The 21,870-nt window shown below is 39.3% G+C and overlaps 1 protein-coding gene across 5 annotated transcripts in view; it reads right to left on the bottom strand.

Moving 5' to 3' along the window:
• The window catches only part of syt1a (synaptotagmin Ia), a 212,201-nt gene that overhangs the window by 55,507 nt on the left and 134,824 nt on the right, over positions 1-21,870 (bottom strand). For all 5 annotated transcript variants that reach the window (XM_006780865.3, XM_006780869.3, XM_006780868.3 and 2 more), the window contains one exon: positions 7,466-7,669. In XM_006780865.3, the coding sequence (XP_006780928.1) occupies positions 7,466-7,640 (175 nt within the window). In that variant the 5' untranslated portion in view covers positions 7,641-7,669. The remainder of the gene's footprint in view (positions 1-7,465; positions 7,670-21,870) is intronic.

Genomic DNA, 21,870 nt, shown 5'->3' with positions numbered 1-21,870 from the left:
GCATGTGCCCTGTTTTCCTGGTGAACACTTGGCACCAGGATGCACTATGGGAAGACGTAAAGCCAGCAGAGGCGGTACGACACTCTGGGCAATATTTTTCTGGGAAACCTTGGGTCCTTCCATCCACGTGGATGTTACTTTGACGTGTACCACCTACCTAAGCCGTTTCACAGACCACGGACACCCTTTCATGGAAAGGTTATTCACTCATGGGTGGGGTGTTCTTTGTGCCCTTCCACAAAGCAAAATGGTTCAGGAATTGTTTGAGAAGCACAACAAGGAGTTTGAGGTGTTGACTTGGGCACCAAAGATCTCAATCCAATCAAGCATCTGTGGGATGTGCTGGACAAACATGTTTGGTCTATGGAGGCCTCACCTCACAACTTACAGGACTTAAAGCATCTGTTGCTAACATCTTGATGCTAGATACCACAGCACAACTTCAAATGTCTAGTGGAGCCTTTACGGGTCAGGACTGCTTTGGCAGCAAAAGAAAGACCAACACAATATTAGGCAGGTGGTCTTGATGTGACACCTGATCAATTCAGATTTTGTTAGGATTCAGTAACTTCGAGAACATGTCCAATGCTATTAATTCTGTATTATATTCTCATCAAAATGGCATTGGAGCTGTGGTTACTGAGTGCTACTAAAATAAAAAAAAATCACCATTTGAGTGAGGGTTTGTGAATGTTTAATTGCCTTTCATAGCAACAAAGCTTCAGCACAGAGACTCATAAAATACATTTGAGCTCTAAATGTCGCCCTCACCACTACCTTGATCTCTCGGGGTAATGATGCAGAAACTTTCTCAGATATGTGCATATGTGAGAATACAGAGAATCTGTTTCCCAGAGAGCTGATGTTCTCAGAGAAAGAGGCTGCTGGTGGTTGAGCACTGATCAGGCTGTGGTTGGACCAGTCTCTGATGGTGTCTCGTGATGGGCAAACTTTTGTAAAGCGAGGGCAGAGAGTAGGCAGCGAGGATTGTTGCCAGAGCAGTAGGGAGGCAGAGATGAATAGCTCCGCTGATCCACCACCGTAATCCCCTTTAATAAACTCTGCTGTCTGTTGAATGTGAGCCGCCATGGAGCCAAAGAAGTTGAGACAGTTTAAAACATTTTCTTTAGCCTCCTATCAGATTACAGCATCATGTATTTCAGTCTTGTAGTCTTTTAGCTGCAGCCATGAGCTTTATGACACTTTTCTCTATTAGGCTCAAACATAGAGACAAAGTTGTGCTATCACAGAAGGCTTTTAGTCAAAGAGTCAGCTCAACACAAGCTCTTCAGTTCAACACAGTTGTATTTACACAGCGCCTATTTACAGAATCAGTCACCTTAAGTTACTTTTTACTGAAAAATAAAGACACTAAAATATTATATTATTCTTATGGGAACCAGGGAAATGTTAAATAAGACATCTTGATTTTTTTGTACCTGCTAACAATGTAAGTGTTTTTTAGATTAAATTAAGACTGTCTAAAAGGAGAATAAAAGAAAAGAAAAAATATGATCTTTATTATTAATTTTCCTGAAATGTCAGTTGCTTGTCTGTGTTATTTGGACTAATAGCTGGTGGAGCCAGAAGCCATGGATCAAACAGCCTCTGTGTTCAGAGGTTAATTGTTATCAGGAAGTAGAGGCTTTGGTGTTTAGAAAACCTACTAAGAAATTCAATGCACTGGGTTCCTTGGATGCAGCTGCTGTGTTCAATCAGAAGTCGGAGTGTGGTTTAATGTGTGTTGGACGTGTGTGCTCATATTTATGAGGATGTGAAGGCTTGATCATTTGGAAAAACTCTAGCTCAGATGGCTATTTTTGCAAAAGGACTGGGGAAAGTACTTTGAAAGGAAAGCTTTGCAATCTATGAGTTATTTGCACTGGAGGAAGTTAAACTACAGCAAAGCTACTCAACGGATTCTAGTTTTCTTAAAGCTACTCAAAGTACCTTCACTTGGCAATACACTTGTGTTCTGGTTAATACTGCTGCACTGCACCTAGACATATAAGATTTAAACTGAGGTTAGTAAAATTAAATTACTGTGTGGTAGCTTTGACTCGTTGGTCTGACCATGCTGATTACATCGCCTCCAAAATGGCTAAAACAATTTTCTCTTTCCAGAAAATGCCCTGCATGTTCCCATTTTGTCCTGATGGATGTTGTGAGCTGATTGTTCTGTCACATTTGGAGTACTGCCCAATTATTTGATCATGTGCTGCTGAAAACATCTACAAAAAACATCATCTTGTGTAGCACAAGCAGCCAGGGTAGTTCTAATGGATGCTAGTGTTTTGAATATGCATAAACAGCAATTCTGGGTTACTGCGAATGATAAGTAATGGGAAGTCCTCTGCTGTTCATGAGCACTGTTTAGGTGAAAGTTACACTTGGCGTTTGGAAACAGTTCAGCCATGAACAATAATAATAATATCAAAATCTAATAATAGAATCCTAATAACTAAACATGTAAATCCCTTCTTGAGTTGGCAGTCCATTTAACCCTGTAATACCAAGAGTATCATACTTAAAACGCGAGTCCCCCCCGATTTCTACATCATCACTGTGATTTTTTAAAATCATTAACATCTCATACGACATGTCAGTGCTGCTTCTGTCCTGCATTGCTATGTGTGTTTCAATGCCCCCACCAACCACCTGTAAGCTCCAGGGAAATACTTAGTTACCACCAGTGTTGGTCAAGTTACTTGAAAAAAGTAATCAGTAGCTAATTACTGATTACTTCCCCCAAAAAGTAATCCCGTTACTTTACTGATTACTTATTTTCAAAAGTAATTAATTACTAAGTTACTTTTAAAAAAACACGATTTACAACCTGAATAGGTGATAAAGCGATAGATCTTTCAGCCCAATTCTACTTTTTCTGCATAATCCATCATACAAAATGTAAACAAATGAAAAAGTCTCTTTTTAAAACTTATTTTATTAGTTTTAATCTTTTAACTTTATGCATTAAGCAAAAATTTTATTATATGCAACATTCTCTGACTGGAATGTCAGAGAATACATTAAATACAATACAAATACATTAAATTCTACCATTATTAAGAAAAAGCACGTACCAACTTTTTCAAATGTTTGTTAAAAAAGAGCAATAATCAATATTTAAAACTAACTGACATTTTAAACATTCAGTTTACCTCCACTAGTTCCAATTTTCTGATGCATTCATATACAAAAAAATATGTTTCACAAGTGTATTTCCAAGATTTTTAAGCCTGTCCTCAACATAAGAATCTCCCTCTGGGCTATCACAGTCAGTTTTAACACCCTCACATTCATGTGTGTTCTTAGATTTGTGTCTGACGTCTTTAGAACAGAGAGTGTGTTTACTCTAGGCTTGGATTGCTCACGAGTATCAACATCGTTTTCGAACGACTCAGTGTCATGTATTTACTCAAGTAATGCCATGGTGGAGGTTTATCCAGGATAACGCTGTCACTGTGTGAGCATTAAGCAACACCCAACTTTTGGGCCTTAACACAAAGGCCAATTGTGTGGTGGTGGCGGCCTGACGAATGGGTACACTTGCACATCAGTCTGGATGAAAGGGAAAGGGGGCGGGCTTGTCAATAGGGGTTGAAAAAGGCATTGATAAACAATACATATGTCTTCTTCATTTATTGAATTTAAGTGTAGAATGAACAGCTAATAATAAAAAAGATGAAAAAGTAATTAAGCTACTTGATTCAAAAAAAATATACCAGCAGCAGGTAAAGTTTAATCAGATATTTGCCACTCTACTTTATTATTCATTTGTCATGGTATTTAGTATGTTTATCCAGGAAAAATAAAGGTTGTGGCAGGATTTGAATCTTTTCTTGGTTTTACATTTTATTTTATTGCTTCTTCTTCTTCTTCTGATCAAACAAAACAACCAATCTGAAGACAGACTACTGAGTTAGCAGATTAATTGAGTAACAATAAATACATTGAAACAATATTATCTTAAAACATGCTATAAATATCTTTTAAGAAAATTGCTTAAATTCACAAACATTTACAAAGATTTTGCTTAAAGAGATGGGCCAAGACAATATTGTTGCCACAGAGAATTCAACATGTTCGGCCAGTGAGACCATTATTACCACGTGACCACCTTTATTAAAAGCATGCAGGTCTTACACTGGGCTATAATCCCCAAAGAAGATCTTCTGAAGCCACAGTACTGAGGCTGTGCTGAGCACGCAGCAAGCCGGCTTTCTCCAGACAGTATCGATATTCCACAGAGAGAGAAAAATACCCTCACTGCTTTTGACTGAGGGGATGAGGTGAGAAAAAGCAGCAGTAAGACCCTGGTCTGATTTTGGTGAACTTTTCATTTTGCCTGAGGTAAACCAAAGTTGGTATAATTTACTTCTTCAAAGTACAAAATTTAAAAATGATATGAATACGAGTTATCTGCTCCACAACCTAATGAGACATGAGGAAGCTGTCAGGCTTCAGTTGTGTTGGAACTGCAGTGGGTTTCAGTGACAGACGTTTAAAGCCGAGCCAGGGGAGATATAAACCTCAGCCAATTGCAACACTGAATAGCGTTGATCCCAATCATTCACCCACAAATGTGTTTTCATTTTGCATCAGCGTCTCATTTAAGCCCACATGGAGCTAAATCCTCTGTAGTTTTAGCCATGAGAAGTATTTGAATATAAATTATAGCTTTTATTATTTTTTCACACAAATATGCTGCCTTTAACAAATAAATGTTCCTCCGTAGAAGGTGACATTTTTCATGCACTATTAAATCTCTGCAATGTGGGAATATGACTACTCCCGTTTGTGTCGGTGGTGACGAAGCAGGGCTTCTCTTCTAAAGAAGAGGATATTACTTCCACGTGAGCCCGTGGATATGTCTATATATAGATTTCTTCTGAATGCAAACACAATCAGAGAATGAAACACAATGATAACTGTTTCCCTAAAACTTTATGCTCCAAAATTTTTCAGGAAAAAATGAAAAAGAAAACACATTTAAATATAAAAGAAAAGGTTTGGTGATAAAAGAAGAAGAGAAGGAGGTATTACATAGAAAGAAATAGAGTTCTGACTGAATGCTCTACTGAGGCAGAAAAGCAGAAACTCTAACCGCAAATAATAAAGGCTGCTACGCATAATTTGGTGATGCATCGTGTCAAACGCTTGAATTATTGTTGCCATGTGTTGATGTTTATTCCACTCTTCAAATTTGATTACGCCTTTCTACTTTTTGGGCAATTCAGTGTTAAATGTTAAATGCTGTTGTTAGTAATTTGACTCAGAAGCGCCACAAAAACAAATGAATAAGTAAATAATCAGGCCGCCTGGTTCACCTGAAGTTGTCATCAAGGTCATCGGTGACACTGGCTGCTTTTTGTGCGTCACCAGCAAATGCTCACTCACAACCACTGCTGAATCACTTTTTAGTCATGCTTACAGCACAGTCTTACTGAATGCACTCAGATGTTTGTATTTTAAACAATAAAAGTCATTATAGGTGCGAAAACAGAATTTTACTTTTTGTGTTTTATACTATATTATTGATACAGATTGCCGTTAGGACAATTTGTTACTTCTTATGGCATCTGTCATTTCTGACAGAAATTGCGCATCGCATGTAGGAGTCAGTAATTCTAACAGTAGGAGTATTTGAGTAATCTATCCATTAAATCCAGTGCTTTAAGAAGATACATTTAGTGTCACAACACAGAACTTCGTTTTTCGCTGATTGACGGTTGTTTAATTGCCCATTTAAAATCTTGTGTTATGGTTGAAAAATATTTCCAAAAAGAAAACTTTCACTGACGTTTGCAACGTCATGAGGTGTGACCATCTGCTTGATGTCCTTAATGAACATCTGCTGAAATTTCCAACAGGTGGAAGCCTGTTTACAACATTTCTTTTTTTTTTTTTTTTGTTTTTGGACATCCTTTTATTAGTTACAACAGAACTGCTGAAATGATCTACCATGCTGTACAAAATGCAAACTAAGGTAAGGTTGTACTTGCAACCTTACACTTGTTTTAGTGGTGGGTTTTCAGGCTTTTCTAGTTAAGGTTTATTCTTATTTACAGGTAGGTGTTTTAGTGATATCACTGGCAAGTAATAGTAATATATGAGGATGGCCTCTGGAGTACCTCAGGGGTCTGTCCTCAGACCTTTCCTGTTAGCCCTGAAGCATGACATCCACAGTCATACTGTGAGTTTTCACTCGTATGTGGACGATAGAAAGTATCTCTTTGACAGTCCTGAACTTAATGCACTGAACGACCGAATCCAAGATTTTAAATGGTTGGTGCCACAGAATTTCCTGCAGATAAATGTGGATAAGATGATGATAATCGTTATGTGGCTTGATGCATTTATCAGACTCACTACAACAGACCCGAGGTCCTCATCTTTAATGTTGGGTCAATATTTAAAAAAAACAAACAAAAGAAAACTCAGCATCATTTGTGATAACGACTTCAGCCTGAATAAGCAGGTCAATTCAGTTGCTCAGTCTTGGAGACTTTGATTCATAATTTTATACAAAAGAACGTTTACCTCTTTTAAAGATATATGCATGTATATTTTGATGAGCTTGCTGTCATCTTTCAAGTCCATCTTAAAGACATGGGGACGGTTGTGGTTCAAGAGGGTAGAGTGGGCTGTCTATCAACTGAAAGGTTGCGAGTTCGACGACTGACTCCTCCATACTACATGTTGAAGTGTTCTTGAGGAAGATGCTTAACCCTGAGATGCTCCTGTTGCGTCCATCACAGTGTGAGTCAATGAATATTAGGTTGAAAAGGGGAAAAAACACTTATATGAATATGTGTAAATTAGTGAATAAGGCTTTGAGTGTTTAACTTGAGTAAAAAAAATTGCTATGCAAATACTATTTACATATTTTTACAATTAGTCCTTTTCTGTCCCTCTACTTTGAGTTATTTCTATGTTATCATTTTTTTCGTGATCATTTTTATTTAAGTTAAATATATATTTGCTTTTAATACAGTTGTTTTCCATTTTAAATTTCAAACATTCCTCACTTTAATCTCCAGTGTTCCTATAGCTCATTTTATTTCATTTTAATCTCTTTTTAATGTTGAGAAACATTGTAACTCTGATTTTGAAAGTTGCTATATAAATAAAGTTTATATTTATTATTATATGACACAAATGGCGCCTTTGCATGTCTGCAAACCCCTCGTACAAAATCAGAAGTTTAAGGTTCATATTAAAATGACATTGTGATGTATGACATCAGAAAGGTTCCAAGAAACCCCAAGAAATGTAGCAGTTATCACCAATAACACCTCATAAAAGCATCTTATAAGGGCTGAGACTGTTTTAAAATGGGTAATTCTGTATAATTAACACCAGAAACCAGAGATATATTAAATAAAACAACACAAAATACAGTTGATGCTTTAGCTCTCAAGTTGTCCCACTGCCAGACTGGAGAAAAGAAAGACACACTCACATGGAATTTTGTTCAGCTCATTCATGAACTTGTCCTTCAGCTTGGAGAAGGCTTCATCCTTCTCACCTGTGCCCGGGCCGGCCATGTTGGTGGTGTTGGAGCCAGCCGTGGAGGAGGAGGCGGTGGTGGGCGCGGGGGCGGCCGCCGCCAGTGCTTCCCTTCGACTTTCATTCATTGTGGCGATGCTGGGCAGCCAGGCAGATGCTGGACACGAGGAGAAAAAGAAAGAGGAAGCAGAATCAGTTAGATTTTTTTTTCTTTTGCTGCTGTGACAGATGCATGTCAGAGGCAGTGTGCACGCCTTGTCAGATGACAGAGTTGACGCAGATCGTGTGAGCAGCTGCCGGCTCAGCCTGAGTAAACATCAGCTGGGGTCCAGGATGAATTGGCCAGCAGTCTGAATTCAGAACAAAGCCACTCAGTCACTGCGTAAACCCCAGATTAACATCACAGAGCGAAGATAAAATTATTATTTATTACTCTCATGCGGTAAAGACTATGAATCTCAGCTCTGCTGGCTCCATCAGAAACTGTGCTTTCACAGGAAAACTGAAAATGTGCTACGACTTCAATCTTACACCAAGCTCTTTGTACACAACAGGTGTATTTACTTTACACACAGGTGTTTTGTGAACGGACAGAAGGCAGTGCTGTGTCTCTAAGGTTAACTGCAGCTTTGTGTGTGTGTGTGCAAACCCATGTACTTGCACATGTACTGTGTAACTTTTGAACATGTTAATCATCACCTCACTCACCGCCGAAGAACAACAGCTGGCACATGTATTAATAAGACACTAAAAACTCTACGATATTATAAATACCACAATTATAACATCGAAGTGCTGAACCTGCCACTCTTTTTGCTCGTCTAAATAACATTTAAAATGGGAGTTGCAAAAATTCAACTGCACATAATATACAAAGACACTCAACAACAATAAAACAAACATGCCTTCCTCATCATATTCTTTATGATGGTTTAGGTTTCAATCTTACTGCAAAGGATTTCACGTTCATGTTCATTACCAGGGACACTGTAACCACCAAGCACTAAAGCAGAGACTTAAATTCTAGATTTCTTTTTTTTTTTAGCCTTAATAAAAATGTTTTAACTAAGCATGCACTGATGTATCAGCTTGAATGGCAACAGCTCAGTTTTATCTATATAGCCCCAAATCACAGCAATAGTTACCTCAAAGTACTTTATGTTGTAAGGTAAAAATCCCAACAATCAGACAACTCCCATTGATCAAGCACTTGGCGACAGTGGGAAGACAAAACTCCCTTTTAATAGAAAGAAACTTCCCGCCAAACCAGGCTCGGGGAGGGGTGGCCATCTTGGGGGTGAGGGGATGGGGGCAGAACAAAAGACTGAGCGAGTGCAGTAGAAACATTCATTATGGGAAGCCTCTCAGGAGCCAAGGCTGACTGCAGCACAACTAAGGTATGGCTCATGGCCACCTGATCCAAAGTCAGCTGTATGCTTTATCAAACTTTGTTTTACTTTGGAATAATGGCTCTTCACCATACTGGTGTCATTTATAATGAATAATAAAATGTGTAAGAAAAGTAATGAAATGTGTCTTGTTTGTTTAACATGGCTTTTTTGTCCACTTTATTTGAGTTGTACCACTAATCTGCTGAACATCTTTCTCAGACAACATCAGACTTATATATTGGTGTATTTGACAAAACTGAATGGGCAGAATTTGTGCAAAGCTGATTTGACACTACAAAAAGTAATGTTCAAAGATGCTGCGATAAACAAATGAAATATTTTGAAAGTGTTCCTTTTGATAATCAGGATTACTGAATTTTCTGAAACAAAGGGAAAAGAAACCCGAATAAAGCAAAATAGATAAACAGAAAAAAGTGGTATCTGCCAATTAACAACCAAGAATTTCACAATTAGTGGATCCCTGAATAAAAAACTGGTTTGATAGGCATAATCTCAAACAGGAATGTTCGTTTTACTACATAAGTGATTGTTAGTGTGTGTGCACATCTTTGTTTTTCTGGTGATGTGTTGTATCCTGATGGGAACTATTTATTGTCTGCTCCCACCGTGCAGGTTGTAATTTGGCTTTGTCACCAAAGCACTCCATGAGGATAATGGCATACTAAAGAAAACCACTCCACAGAAAAGATTGATGGCCTTATTTTCGTTCTTTGCCACAGTCACTGCTTGTTATGCTCACATTTTCCATTTACAGTGCTGTTTCATATAAGGGTACTGCACTGGTTCTGACAGACAGGCTGTTAAAGGTTTCGATGTAACTGAAAAAATCTCAGTGTAAGCATTCAGTATTGCCTTTAATGATATTCATCTCTTAAACTGAAAGAGCTGAAAACAGAACTTGGTGCCAATTCACCCTAATGCAATCTTTACAACCGCGACAGAAAGAAAGCTTTAGCAAAGTGATTTCCAAGTTATTATTTTACACATGTATACAATTTGGTTTATAATGGCAGGTAGGATGTTTGCACTTCCATTAAATTGCGGATGCAAAGTGTCTTCTAAGTATTTGTCATTTTCTGAGGGAGTAACTAAATTTTGCCACTTTAAGCTTCATTTGGGTGTGAGTAAGAAGAAAGGAACCTGTTTCATTACTTTGGGATTATTTAAGCAGTTGATCTGCTTCACTATCACATCCTGATAAGAGAAACCTATTATCTACTGATTCTCTTCTTTTTCTTAACTCTGAGTGTAGTTGGAAGGGCAGGATTGATTATTTCCCACTCTGTGTTTTTTTGAGTTTTCACAAGTCTGGCTTCACTGTTTTAAAATCTACTTTACTACTGCTACTATTGAGACTGACAGTAGTGACAACCACCTTTTTTTTTGGTAATAAAGTACAGTCATCTAAAAAAAATTATCCAGCCATCAAATACACTAAGTATCATTCTTGTGGAATAAATAACTTGCAGTTAAGATGCAATCTGTTGCCTGACAACGGGAACCAAGAGGCAATGAGGCTTTAAATGTGGGTGAATATTTTATCTCAGTTTGCAAATAGTGGAGCTCTCATTTCAGTCCAAAAGCTATCAAATGTACTTTTCTTTTCTTTTCTTTTAATAAAATTCTCAGTGCCGTTAGACGAGTTTCTTAACTGAAGCTGAGTCTTCATTTTGAGTGTCTCACTCTGTTCAACTGCAAGTTGAATCAAATATCTTATCGGTCAATTGTGTGGGAGAAACCCAAAGCATTTAACTTTGGGGTCCTGCAGACATCCAAACCAAGCAAGACAGGCTTTTCACACACACAATCATCCCAGGGGGTTGCAGAGAATGGCCCTAAAGAAAAAAGGAAAAAAAAGAAAACATCTAGTGGGTGGCAGAAACACCATGTTCGTGGCAGAGGTCAGTAAAGAACGACCAGGCTAGTTTGAGCTGATTGAAAGGAAACGGTAGCTCACATAACCACTTGCTACAAGCATGGACCACAGGAAAAGCAACTCTAAACACACAACACAGATGAAACAGATGGCCTACAGCAGTAAGACGACACCGGGTGTCTGTCCAGTCACCTAAAAATAGGAAACTGGGGCTACAGTATGCACAGGCTCACCAAAATTAGATGTCAGGAGACGTGAAATATCCAAGCTGTTGTCTTAAATCTTGCTTTCTGCCAGAACAGGGTAAAAGGAAAGCGCAGGTTCTGATTAACAACAAGAAATTCACAAATTGATCGAGCCAGCAATCAAAGCTGCTTTAAATCCATTTGTAAAGACTATGACTTTCTCCTTTTGATCGTTGTGCACCATTGTCTAGCTCAGTAAGACAACTCATGTCAGAAAGCTCAGATTAGTTTCTTAAACATAACATAGTTATTAGTTCATAATGCTCAAGTTGCCTCCGCAGTCACTAGCTCACAATCCTTTGGGATGTTGTAGAAAAGGTTTGCAACAGGAGGACGTTTCCCACAAATCCTCAGCAACTGTCAAATGCTATCATGCAAATACAGAAGCAAAAGCTTGCTGAACCTAAGCCGCAAAGAAGTGAGGCAGTTCGGCGTGAGGTGTAACTAATAAAGTGAGTGTTGACTCTAAATACATTTAACCTGTCTGATGTTTCAAGAGGATAAAGACTATGTTTAAGCACTTCTATGATACATTCACATTAAACCGAATACGAAATGGCACAGACTGCAGCATATATATATATATATATATATATATATATATATGGCTGGTATAAGATAAACAAAGATTATCCTGAACTGAGATGCAAAGTGATGTTAGTCCAAGAATAAAACCGTAGAGCTGGAAATGAGCACGAAAAGTCGCTCTGGATTTTCTGAGAGTGGAATGCAATTTGTTTTTCTTTATTAGAAGATGTATATATCTAATACAAACCAGTCAGTTGGCAGAAATCTGACTGAAAGCAGTCAACAAGTCAACAATGACCCGAACAATGACCTGTCATTAAACCAGCATACTGCTTTCAAACGGGGTTACACAGTAGGTGTGAGAGAATAAAAAAATCAGAAGGCTACGCTCCTATTTCCGACAAGAACAAAAACACATCATCAAAAATAAGAAACTGTATAAGGAATTAGTCAGAGTAAATAACTACTCACTAGCAGCTAACACATACTGCCAGACGGTCCAAATAGCACTTGCTACTATTGCACTGTTCCCCAGCTTCTGAACTCCAGTGCTGATGAGTGATTGGAGTTGGATCCTAAAGAGAAAAGGAGGATAGCACCTGAGTCAGGGAGAGAGAGCAGTAAGGCAGAGCCTTACACAGTATGCCTGCAAGGGCCCTAAGACTAAAATCTACTTTTATTTTAAAACCACTAAATCTGCCACTAAGGAAATGAAGCGGAGAACAATGAAAGCTCAGGCAGCGGCAAGCCCCATGGTGGCCAGCTAGTTTGGCCAGTAGCGCCGCAACCAACTGGGACAATTAACATCAGAGCAACCGTCACTCAGCAGGCTGAGCTGATTGGTAGTAAGAACCCAATACGCCGTTGGTTCGGCACAGAGGTAGAGTCTGTGAGTGAGACGACGGGTGTTTGAAACATTCTTGGAAAAATAAACTAGGGGAAAAAATACCTGCTGACTACTACAGTGCTTTGGGCTCACCCAGGATTACAACTGGTGGTGTTCACCAAAAGTAGCCAATGAGGGATCTTATTATGGGGCTAGCTTGCCAGAAGTATTGGGATGGGTTGCTGTTCAAAGTAAGGAGAGATATGAGGGAATAACAAAGAAGGTCTGCCTTTTGGGGGATAGTAAAAATAAAAAACAGGGCAAGTGTCACTGATTACAGGGCTCTGTCCTGAAATACAACTGTTATATAGTGAAATAACAGGGCATCTGATTGCATAAAGTATCTCTGACCAATTATATAATAGATTTTTTTTGTTTTGTTTATAATGGGGTGAGTGCTGCTGATAACAGTGGTTAGGTAGATACGCTAACAGGAGTGAGTGGCTGATAACAGAAAGGTTTTTGGCTGCTAACTGAACATTGATAATAAATGTTCTGTTGTTTATTTTAAAAAATAAACTTATATTGAGCTTGTAAGCTAACAGCCACTGTTTGTCACATCCCATCTGCAGTGATTGTTTGTCAGGGGTTTTAAATTAATAGCCTCCATGTTTGTATTGGATTTTTATACTTTAAAGTCTTCAAAATAGCTGTGGCTAGAAGTCCTGCGTACATTGCATGGGTTATTTGAAGGTTTAAACATGTAGATATTGTGCTTGTAAAGGAATTAACACCAAGTTCACCTAAACAGGGTGGGTGTCTGAACTGTTCTTTTCATCAGTCCCTGAAGTTTGAATTGTGCGGCCTTTTCCACCAGCAGGGTCCACATCCTCAATTAAATTAAACAACCTTTATTGAAGGATAAGGGTGGATGGAGTAAGTAAAGAGGAAAGTGGGGATCAACAAGCAGCGTCCAGGCTAGGAAGAACCCCAAAGAAGGCATCGACAAGAAGCCGTGATTAGTAAGTGTTACCTTTACTTTGTTTGAGAGAGAGCAAGGCAATCTTAGGAAATGAAGTGACCGACGCACTGGAGGAGATCTGGGTTGGTGAGATTCTTAAAGTACTCTGAGTAGTGTAAGAATCTGAAGAAGGCCAATGGGAACATGGATTTTAGTGTGTGTGTAACGATATTTGAAACGGAGAGTGAGGCAAAAAATCTCAGGCTGATCATCTTTTGTTTTCTGAGTAGATGGTTCATTAAAAAGGAAGAAATTCAGATCAAATTATTCATATTCTCGTCTGGCCCACTTGAGATCAAATTAGGTGTGTGCCCATGAACTAAAATGAGTTCAACACCTCTGCTCTACATTTAAGTAATAGCTAGAGATGGTTGCTATTTATCTTCACCTCGTCTTCTTTGATAAAACAGCAGGTACTTGAATTTGCTTCAATTGTATTTCAGAGTCATCAAGTGGATCTTTTAGGGTTTAATCTTCAAACGCGATGTTGACAACTCTGTCAACAGGTGGCATAAGAGCAATGGCTGCAAGGCTAACACACCTTTAATTGGGTCTGGTTGGTTTAATTAAGCTCAAACCCCCTTTGTTCTCAATGAATATGAATAAAAAGCACCTGTACTTTGTTAGCGCGGTGTTGCGTTCACAATAACTACATGTTTGCCAGCTGCTGGTTCCCAACAAACTGCAAAAAGCATGATATCGCTGCACTCTCCAGCTTTGTTTTTAACACTTGACTAACACATCTTTAACAGCATCTTTCTCTATCATCAGATATTTTTTGAGAGGTGTCATGAGGCCAGCTGCTGCAGAAAAAAAAACAAAAAATAGAGTGACTAGTAAAAGATAATCTGCAATCAAAGCAAGAACAAGATTCATATCAGATCTTTTAATTTCAGTAAAATGTGACAATGAGCCTTAAAAAGACCCTCAAAACAAAACAAAAAACCAGCCATTGGTTACCTCCGCCCTCTCAACGTCCCCCTTGGTTACACGCCGCCTACACATGTCCATGTTCGCTCAGCCTCCCTTTGGTCTCTCTTTGAAATGTTGCAAGGTGAATGTGGGGGCTGATCCGCTGAGATGCCTGCTTGGCAATGACACAGATACTTCAACGCAGGCGAGGACTTTTAGGGAGAACAATGACGAGTGCGTGTGGGAGGCTTCTATCGAAAAAGACCTGACCATGGCCTGAGAAGAACATAGGCTTCCACTCAGTGTTTCTAAGTGAGCTCTATGGCTCATGTGTGAGACAGCAAAACATGCATGATGTACCACCATGATTGTACAGGGATGTGTAATTCAGGGAGATTTACTTTAGTCCTTGTCAGCCGTGGAATATATAATAACCATAAAAAGCTGTAAAAGTGCCACGTAGATCACTTTTACCTTAACCTTGTAGCTTCATTCAGAGATCCCCGCTACAGTGTCAGAGAGAGCCATTTCAGGCATCAGCCTTTGACATAACTCAAAATATATTTGTTGCACTGCAGCCAACAGGAATCGTTAGCACTGATTCTGGTAAAGAGTAACTACGCTACTGAAGTTTTAGTTTAGTTAGCCTCTGTCTACTGCAACTTCCAACGAAATCTCTGGATTTGAAAAAGTGAAAAGGCAACAGTTTTGAAAAGAAAGATAATTAAGAAAAGGGGATTTTAAACAATCCTGTTTCTCTGTGAACTCCATGAGACATTCGTAATTTTGTTATCTGTAGGATCGAATAAGCAGACGTCTTTCTAAGGGGTGTTTTTGACTTTTTATTTTGACAAATTTTATGGTGTTCCTAATTTATTGCAACAACAGGAGGAAATTAAGGGGGAAGGCTCGGGTAGAGTGGAGGGAGTACCCTCCTCAGTGCATCATTGTCAATATAGATGATCTTGATTTCTTTTACTTTGCAAAGGTGAACTTCAGTAAATCAATGGGTGAAATACTGTTGGCATGCAAAGTTGGCAGATCCTGAGTTAAATTTTTTCAACTCAAAGAAGATTGATTTAGACGACTACCAGTGATAAGTGTGGGGTATTGTTGATTGACATATGACTGGGTATTAAAGACATTAGCGGGATACCTAGCGACCAACTGTCAGCGACAAATCAATGCAAGATGAGCAAATCTCTTCTTGTGTGGACGAGGCTTTACGCTTCTGATTATAAAGGCAGGAGGTCTGCCATAATTAAAACCCTTTGAACTTGCCGAGTTTCCAAACTTTTTGGTCAAAGACAGTTTTGTTTGGTATTGATTTCTGATTTCTCACGTACCCCCCTCTGGGTCCCCCTTTTCCCCACTTCATTTTAAAAATTCTAGCCTAAGTAAGTATTCAACTCAATAAATAAATGACTTGTAAAACATAATTGCCTAGTAGCGCCACAAAGTGGTGTTTTCCCCCCCTTTTAGATAGATTTAAGAGCTGCACACAGAAACCCAGGAGACCCATTGCTTGTGAGTGGTAGTTCCTCAGAGTCCTGACATTGTATCTCAGCGCTGAGTACACCGGAGGAAATCTCCATTTCGGTGTCAAATCTCTTGCTAGCTCTTCTTCAACACCACCACACTTTACAAGTCCTGCATCATTTATTTTGAAATATTATTCCCACCTGAGGATTAAAAAACCCTTCATAATCTGATCTTTTTGTCTAGATTCTTCAGCATTTATAACAAAAACCATTCTAAATAGATGGTATTTGGCGCATCTAGTAAGTAATTCCTATGAAGTCCAACCTAGCAGGAGTGCTGCTGCAAATTTTAGGGAAAAGTAGCAAGAGTGCTCATTCAGACATGAAGCTGAACGTTGAAATGTCATCAGATTAATGAAAAGAGGTGCACGCCTGACAGGCTCTTTTTCTTAGGTAATAATAATTACCCTGAGGTATTTGGCAGACAGTAGGTGCAAATTTTTATGTAAATGACGCAATTATAATTAATTAGAAACCTTTCAAATATCCAGAAAGAGACACGCATCCGAATGAAATAACGCTCCGAGCTTTGATTTTACACGATTTTCTGTCGGCTCTTGTGAGAGCGATGCTTCTCAGTCCAAAATGTCACATGAAAAGTTGACCAAATACGAGCAGTGCATGTGGAGGACCACCCATGGCGTCTGTTATGCCTCTCACATCAGCCCTCACATCGTGAGCAGAAGTGAAACATTAATTCAGCTCATATTTGTGTCTTAATGACTTCCTGCCCATTCAAGCATAAGTTGACAACTTCCGTATTATCTCCAGTGCTTCACAGCAGGAGGTCCAAGCGAAACCCAGTCTCATTTAGAGTGGAAACGAGCTTATTTATCTTTACAGAGAACCAGAGAGTGTTGACCTTTTTCCTTCTCAGAGGGCTGTCATCGCGATGTAATCAAACTGTAGCTCCATTTCAACGCAAAGTTGATGTCCGTCCCGTCGCTATTACATCTCGCTCGGTAAACAGCATTAAATTAATGTTCTTGTTTTTGATCAAAATGGCTGTACTTTCCTTTTACAGTCACACTGCAGCTTGTCCTTTCCAACCCAGTGATGACGTGTAAATCTTTCCATCTTGTAAGCTGTGGTGAAAGCAAGCCGAAAGAGCTAATTCAAATTCAAGGAGAGAAAAAAAGAAACACTTAGGAGATACTACCGTAGCAATTGCTCTAACCTTTTCTCAACTTTATCTGTCACTCCCACCAGGACACAATACGCTGCTTGTTTTTTTTTTCTTCTTCTTTTTTTTTTTGACTCAGCCATCTCTTTAGAGGTGTACCGCTCAGGTGTAAAACCCCAACCCAATTACAGGGCCGCCAGATGGCCCAGCAGGTCCCCAACCACAGTTGTGATGCTGGCACACTGCTCCCTCCTATCACCTCTCTCTCTCTCTCCTTTGCTAACTGGGTCAGCTCCCTTGCTCCCCAACTCCCTCTATCATCCCTGCCATCTTCTTCATCATGCGTTCATGTTCTCCTTCTTCTCTTAAAGCCTGCACTAATGGATTCCTGCCTCCTTAAGATGGATTATAATAAACAATTAACATAACATAACATAACATAAAAAAAAGATCAAAGGCAAAATGAAGATGATGGAATGGATTACTACTAAACACAGTGACTACAGAGATGTTTGCGAGCCCTTCTTGAGAAGATTTGGACAGCATGTTGGTGTCATGTGGAATGGTCTGCTCCCCACTGGGTCTAGCTTTGGCAAGTTTCGTCACTGTGCTGGGTGTTACAGCTCATGCTGTTTAAGGGAAGTGAAAAACCAGCCAAACTCAGGTCTAATGGTGCCATCAGATTCGATATTATTCACAGTTCACACAGGAAAGTACAGAACAGTACAGAGAGCACGGCGCACAGTCTTTTTGTCGATATTATGATTCAGTCCTCAAAGTAAATTGTCTGAGAATTGGCAGATATTGATGTGCCTGTTGCTCTATGACAGCATAATTTATATAAATTTAATACATGAGTGCAGAAATGATCGCTGTTGTCTTGATAAATACAATATGTGCATTATGTACCTTATAATACAGAATTAACAAGCCTCACATCTCAATCTGAATGTTACTGAAACTAAAGAATGGGTCACACAGGCCTAGAGGTTTGTGATCAACCCCCGCAAGCCAGGGAAAAATGTGTATTGTTGGTCGGCAAATGTTATTTTTCACTAGGTGAAATCAGTTGCAAAGAGGCATGTGAGTGCTGCTCCTCCTTGCGATTGCTTTGATCACAAGCAGATTGCTGTAAGTCTGAAGTGCTATATTCTCTGTAAAGACTTGCTAAATACTCACCAAGCGGGAAACGTGTAACCCAAACTGGAAATGGAGATCATTCGCCTTCAAAGTAAAAGCCCCACCTTTTGTCGTGTGTTGGTTGTAGCAATAAGACAGCCTTTACTTTGACTGCAGACACTTTCTCAAGTTTCACTCGTGTTGGTGAGTATTTGCACACAAGTTGGCATCTTCAGGCAAACTACAGGCGACCACAGCAATCTGCTAGCAACCAAAGGAGTCACAACACTACAGCAAGTCATTAACATTTTCTATTAGGAGAACATTTTTGTAGTTTGTAGCCAATAGCAGCAGCCAATAATTTGCTCTTATTTAACATAAACTTTACATCAGCTAAATACTCGAAGCCTTTATGATGAAGATTTGAAAAGCTTTTTGAAAAATACCTTCCTTTTCATAATCATATATTATATTTCTTTAGTTTCTTGGTACAAATGGAGGTATAAATATAATAAAAGAAAAACAAAATAAACAAACTGTTTGCATAATCATTATTTTAAACACTGTAATCGGCTCCGAATTTCACAATCACAGAAAACTGCACAACTTTTAATTTGGATTTATTTTATAACAATGTTAATGAAATCATATTATATGGCTTCACTAAGCGTGGCAGTCTTAGTCATTTACCAGTGAACGGTTGCTTGGAGGTTTCAAACCAGTCACAGATTTGATTAAAGCATGGGAATTCCTGCTGTTCAAAGCAATCCTCAGGACGACACTCAGCGACTGCTTTACAGATCTGAATAAACTAATAATCATAGCAAGGACACTTGTTTTGATCCAAAGGGAGTGCTAACTGTGTAATTACAATAAATGACACAGGAAAAAAAAATCAAATTAAAGCTTGTGTTTGCATGCATAATAAATTGCTGCATCAACCAATTAAGACCATTATTTTGAGCTGGGGAGATATTTAGCAAATTAAGTTTTTAAGCAATTCAAAGGTTTAAAGTAGGGATGCATGATTGTGAAATTGTAAGGTTGATAACAATGGTTAAACTAATTTTGCCAATGGCGATACTGATGGTTGTTTCACTTAGTTTTGTGGTTCATTTAGGCCTTCAACACACTTCAAATGGACACGGATTCAGTCATACAAGTTTGCGATTTGAATTGCAGATAGAAGGATGTAAAACTGATGAGACAGGAAAGCCATTAGTGCCACTAGTGAAGGTCTTCTTGTGTCAATAGGACTGTAGCAACAAGAAGAACATGGAGAATGTCGGCAAACGGATCCGTACAGCCTTGCTTTAAAGATGAAATTTTATGATCCTGCTGTTATGACTCATTATTGAATGAATTAATTTTTTTCTCTTGACATCAGTATTATATAGCATTTAGCAATGCAAGGTCTCGAATTAGTCATCAATGCCATGCTGGTAAATGGCTGTAAGGCTTGAAAGTATTTTTAAAGAATAGTTAAAACCTTACCTTGGTTACTTAACCTTGCTCAGGGCAAAGACAAACTACTTTTCATAAAAATATATCAATAATTTCTTAAAAGCAAAAAGAAAGTGCTACACTTTACTTCTAAAGTTTCTTCAGTCATATAAGAGATATTTTGTTTATTAAAGTCTGAAACTTTGTTTATAAAATCGATGATGTCCAACACATGGCAATATGAAATCTTGATTTTTATTTATTTTTATTTAACAGGCATAATGACTAAAATGAGACTCGGTGCAATTCAGAAATGCGTCACTACATTTTCTTCAGTTCAGCACACTTTGCAGCACATGTAGCAGAGCAGCATGCAGCCGACAGAAGTTACTTAACCACTGTATGGGGTCTTAACACACCCCCGTTTTCTACTAGCCATCGGGGCAGGGGGGGCTGGGAAGAGATGCTGGCTGTCCGATTGGCCTCCCTGCTGCTGCGGAGCCTGGGGCGGTCTGCTTGCCTCCACCCCGGAGGGAAGGGTAACATCTCTTGGGTCTGGGTGCTGTTTCCCCCTCTGGGGGCGAGGATACCTGGACCCGGGGTATAGAGTATGTTTGGGGAGTGTGATTGTGTGTACATGTCCATTTACGTTTATTCCTACGTTGGGTGAGTGCTGAGTGTTTGTATATGTGTGCATGAGGGTGGGAATGCATGTCTGTGTCTGTGTGTGCCTGTTTGTCAGTGTCTATATGTCAGGTCGGGTCTTAGACTCCACCTCTCTGGGAACTCCCAGGCCCTCCAAGTGTGGAGGCCTATCTCCCCTCACCACACTCCCTGCCGGTGACTGATGCCCTCAGGGGTCGGTGCATTGTTGGTTCTTGGTGTCCGGTTCTTGTGTAGTTACTATTGGCCACTGTATAAATACTGGAATTGTAACTCTTTTTACTTAAAATGGCGATCAGCTCTTCTGCTTATATCTGCTGTTGCCTGGTCAGTATATTTGGTCGGTATTTCTTAAACTTATTGACAACCAGCCAGTTCAATTCACAGTTAAGGAAGAAAGACCTTCGGGACATTATAACCAGGAGCTGGCTTGCTTTGTGCATATAAATGTTTCTACTCAGTCCATTCATTCCAGTAGAAAATGAACATTTCATGCATACAATTTCAAAGTCAGCCGAACTCAAACTCCCACTGTGCCGCCTATTTCTCTCAGTCTATATTCACTCTCCATCAAAGAAAATCAAAGAAAAATCAAGGGCTGTAAAAAAAAAACAAAAGTGTCATTACTGTTTCACAAGAACAAAAAAAATCCCTCAGTTTTTTGGAGTGGCAATAACACGTCAAATATCAAAGTACTTCAGCCAATAAACAACCAAGAAAATTAAAACTTAAGAAGCAGCACCAGACTGATATTTGCATGTAGAAAAACCTAGCAGCCCACCTCAACATTAGTAAAGTGGATAAGTTAGTGAACTGGCACGTTAATTACTGGCTGTCAGTCAAGTATCCACTACCATCTGCCAGGTGCTCATTTATTATAGGATAGTATTTCCAGACAGTCACACATATACACACTGGGTGGGAGGGGTCTTTTCTGTATATAATCGGTCATGTAAATGATTGTCGGGTGAGCTGCCTGCAGTGAGCAGAGATAAGATGAGGTTGAGAAGGCCCGGTGGCCACATCCCCTTGTCCAGAGCACCCTCTTTACTCACCTGAAGCCAATCTCAGGGGGTAATGGAACTGGAAAAAGTTATTAACCCTGCTTTGCAGCCAGGGTTGGACAGCTCTATTAAGCTTGTGCACAAAGATTCCCCCATTTTCAATTACTGCCTCCAAAGCGCTAAGGAAAGTTAGAAAAAGCAGCCTTGTTGTCTGCAAAAGAGAAGGACTCCGGGGTCCCAGATCTGAGCAGCTCTTATCATTTGCTCTTGTTCTTTATGCTGTATACGTACGGCACACTCCCTGAGTTGTTGGACGATATGTTCGGTCTACTTATATGACAAACATTGCAACAAGGTACACTCCTGGTAAATGGGTCTGCCAGCCAGGGGCTAAATGAGAGGCCTGGGACTTAAGAGCAGAGTAACGGGTTGTAAAACCCAGAGGGATGTTGGATTTAGGTCCTGATACCAGACTAGAATTATGGTCCATTGATTTAAATCAAGGCTCAGCCAAATAAAAATGCAAACAGCCATTTTACAAAAGCCTTCAAACTAATCAAAGAGATTATGGTGCCCATTAATAGTGGGGAGTTCTTTTCAGATTTAAAAAAATGTCTGTTGTGGTTAAATGTCCTTCACCTGCAA

This window comes from Neolamprologus brichardi, chromosome 17, assembly GCF_056152115.1.
Source record: "Neolamprologus brichardi isolate AB-2024 chromosome 17, ASM5615211v1, whole genome shotgun sequence".
Taxonomy (NCBI): domain Eukaryota; kingdom Metazoa; phylum Chordata; class Actinopteri; order Cichliformes; family Cichlidae; genus Neolamprologus; species Neolamprologus brichardi.
The sequence above is the reverse complement of the archived record's forward strand: the minus strand, read 5'-3'. Positions and strand labels throughout refer to the sequence as shown.